The sequence below is a fragment of the Papaver somniferum genome, chromosome 3 (genome assembly GCF_003573695.1).
Source record: "Papaver somniferum cultivar HN1 chromosome 3, ASM357369v1, whole genome shotgun sequence".
In the NCBI taxonomy this organism is placed as follows: domain Eukaryota; kingdom Viridiplantae; phylum Streptophyta; class Magnoliopsida; order Ranunculales; family Papaveraceae; genus Papaver; species Papaver somniferum.
Genome location: NC_039360.1, coordinates 23,342,090 through 23,344,770, shown reverse-complemented (window position 1 = coordinate 23,344,770; position 2,681 = coordinate 23,342,090). Strand labels below are relative to the sequence as shown.

The 2,681-nt window shown below is 37.0% G+C and overlaps 1 protein-coding gene across 1 annotated transcript; it reads left to right on the top strand.

The window, feature by feature from the left end:
- Window positions 1–786: 786 nt before the first annotated feature.
- On the top strand, window positions 787–2,380 carry LOC113359154. Its single transcript, XM_026602832.1, has 4 exons — window positions 787–988; window positions 1,112–1,406; window positions 1,563–2,279; window positions 2,368–2,380. Exons 1-4 carry the CDS (start codon window positions 787–789, stop codon window positions 2,378–2,380), a joined length of 1,227 nt encoding a protein of 408 aa, XP_026458617.1.
- Window positions 2,381–2,681: the final 301 nt, after the last annotated feature.

Here is a 2,681-nt window from a genome sequence, read left to right as displayed (position 1 = left end):
AAAACGTGAGACCTTGCAGAGGGATTATGTGGAGCAATCACGTGTTGATATAATACTAGTAAGTGAACCGATCATACCGAGTTTAACTGCTAGGACCGAACCTCATCCTTGATTACATCTTAGTTTATTTGTTTTGTTATTTACTTTGCTTTATTTTCCACCTACAAACAAAACCCCCCATTTGTGACATTTGACAACTGACTACATACTCTTCGTGAGAACGATACTTGCTTCCATTATATTAATAGTTAATTGTGTGAAAATAAGTGATTTAATTTGTTGCGCTTACGACACACCAAATTTTGGCGCCGCTGCCGGGGAGCAGTTGGTAGCTTTTGGTTGTTATTTATTTTATTGTTTGAATTTTGCTTTAGTATAGTGGCTATTATTTTTTTCATTTAATTATTTATTTTGTTTTAGATCTTTTTTTTTTAGTTTTTTATATTGTTTTCTAGATTGTTTGATTTCAGATACCTTAATCTCTGGCACCAAAATAGTGGGATTACCCGAGGTGTGGCATTCAAACTCGTAGGGGAACTATGCTACAAACACATCAGCAGTCGCAACAAGATGCGTCGTCAGAAGAAATGGTGAATGAAAATCCTCCACCTCCGGGGAAGAAGTTACGAGAATTGACATCTCCATACTTAGATTCGCAACCATTGTGTATTACCTTGAATATATAATAAAGTGGAACTAAAGTCGAATCTGCTCCAGCACTTACCAAAATTCAAAGGACTTCCAGGCGAAGATCCGAACCGTCATCTTACGGTATTTCAGAATGTGATGACTAGTCTACGACGGGGTACCGAAGATAAGGAAAAGGCTATGTTGCAAGCTTTCCCGTTCTCATTGTTAGACCAAGCTGATTCATGGATGTATTATCTTCCTTATGTAAGTATTACAACTTGGCATGACATGAAGAAACTATTTTTAGATAAGTATTTTCCTGCTTCCAAAGCTACATCAATCCGAAAGGAAATCGGTGGTATTATGCAGATTACAGGAGAGACTCTTTATGAATATTGGGAAAGGTAAAAAAAAAGGTTGTTCGCAAGCTGCCTTCACCATAACATCACTCCATCACTCACTATTAAATATTTATATGAAGGGTTAATTCCAGAACAGAGGTGTTTGATTGATGCAGCATCAGGTGGTGCACTTAGTGAAAAGACGTTATCACAAGCAACCGGTCTGATTGAGAGTATGGCTTCAAAAGCGCAACCATGTTATACCAGAAACGACTCAAATATCAGAAAAGTTAATGAGATTGGAGGGTCTTCACAAACTGAAGAACGGTTGAATAGTATGGAGAAGATGATGCATCGTATAACATCTACAGTCATTCCTAAATATGAGGAACACATGGTAGAGGTAAATGTTGTGTTTCCTAATCAGAGACAAAGGTATGAGCCCTATTCTAATACTTAAAATCCAGGTTGGAAAGATCATCCAAATTTTAGTTATGCAAATAAGCAGGATGCAGTTCCAAATCCTACATATGGACGGCAGTCTAACTTCCAACCTCAGACACAACCTCAACAACCGAATTAAAATTCTAGTTTAGAGGAGATGATGAAGGTTATGATGCAAGAACAAAAGGAAATATCTAAGAATTTTCAACAAAACCTACAATATCAACATAATACCGATTCTGCCATTAAGGATCTACAGATTCAGATGGGGCAGATGGCAACCGATATGAATTCAATGGAGGCTCAGTTATTTCTGAAACTTACTTCACAATCATTTGTTAATCCTAAAGAGCAGGTTAATGTAGTGTTGTTGAGAAGTGGGAAACAGCTAGAGCCTAATCAGCAGAATCGGGTAAGTGATGATTTAGACCAGACTTCGCATCTGGGATCGGTCCCAGAACCGATTACGGATTCGAATTTGGATAGAAAAAAGAGGTGCAAACAGAACCTAAGGAAAAACCACTTTCAAGTTTCAACTGACCAACCTAAGGTTTCGGTTCCAACACATGTTACACCACCTCATTTTCCTAGTCGTTCTTCCAAGTCTAAAAAGCAAGCTCAAGATAAAGAGATAATGGAGATCTTCAGCAAGTTGCAAATCAATATTCCATTTATTGAGGCCATCAGAACTGTACCTAGGAGGGCCAAATTTCTGAAGGATTTGTGTACAAAAAATGACAGGTTGATTGTTAACGAGGTTGCTCAGGTACACGAAAGTGCTTCTGCTATGTTACTAAAGAAGATGTCTGCAAAGTGCAAAGACCCTGGGGGTTTCACGGTACCAATTACTTTTGGTAATAAGAGGTTTGAGCGTGCTTTACTTGATTTAGGTGCATCCATAAGTGTTATGTCAACTGATATTTATGATTCTTTGAATCTTGGACCTTTACAGGAGACATGGATAGTCATTCAATTGGAAAACAAGTCTAATATTTATCCTAAGGGACTTGTAGAAGATGTGTTAGTCCAAGTGAATGAATTAATCTTTCCAGTTGATTTCTTTGTTGTGGATATGCAGAATGGAGAATCTTGTTCATCTAATTCTTTATTTTTAGGGAGACCATTTATGAAAACTGCAAAAACAAAAATTGATGTCGATAGTGGGACACTCACTATGGAATTTGATAAAGAGATCATAATTTTTAATATTTTTGAAGCTATGCGTTACCATAGACATATTTATGTTGTATTTTTTATTGATGTTAT

Coding starts and splice junctions, on each gene's coding strand:
- LOC113359154 (XM_026602832.1), top strand. CDS start 787: ATGACTAGTCTACGACGGGGTACCGAAGATAAGGAAAAGGCTATGTTG. Junction 989..1,111: donor AATCCGAAAGGAAATCGGTG/GTATTATGCAGA, acceptor ATTTATATGAAG/GGTTAATTCCAGAACAGAGG. Junction 1,407..1,562: donor TTTCCTAATCAGAGACAAAG/GTATGAGCCCTA, acceptor TTAAAATTCTAG/TTTAGAGGAGATGATGAAGG.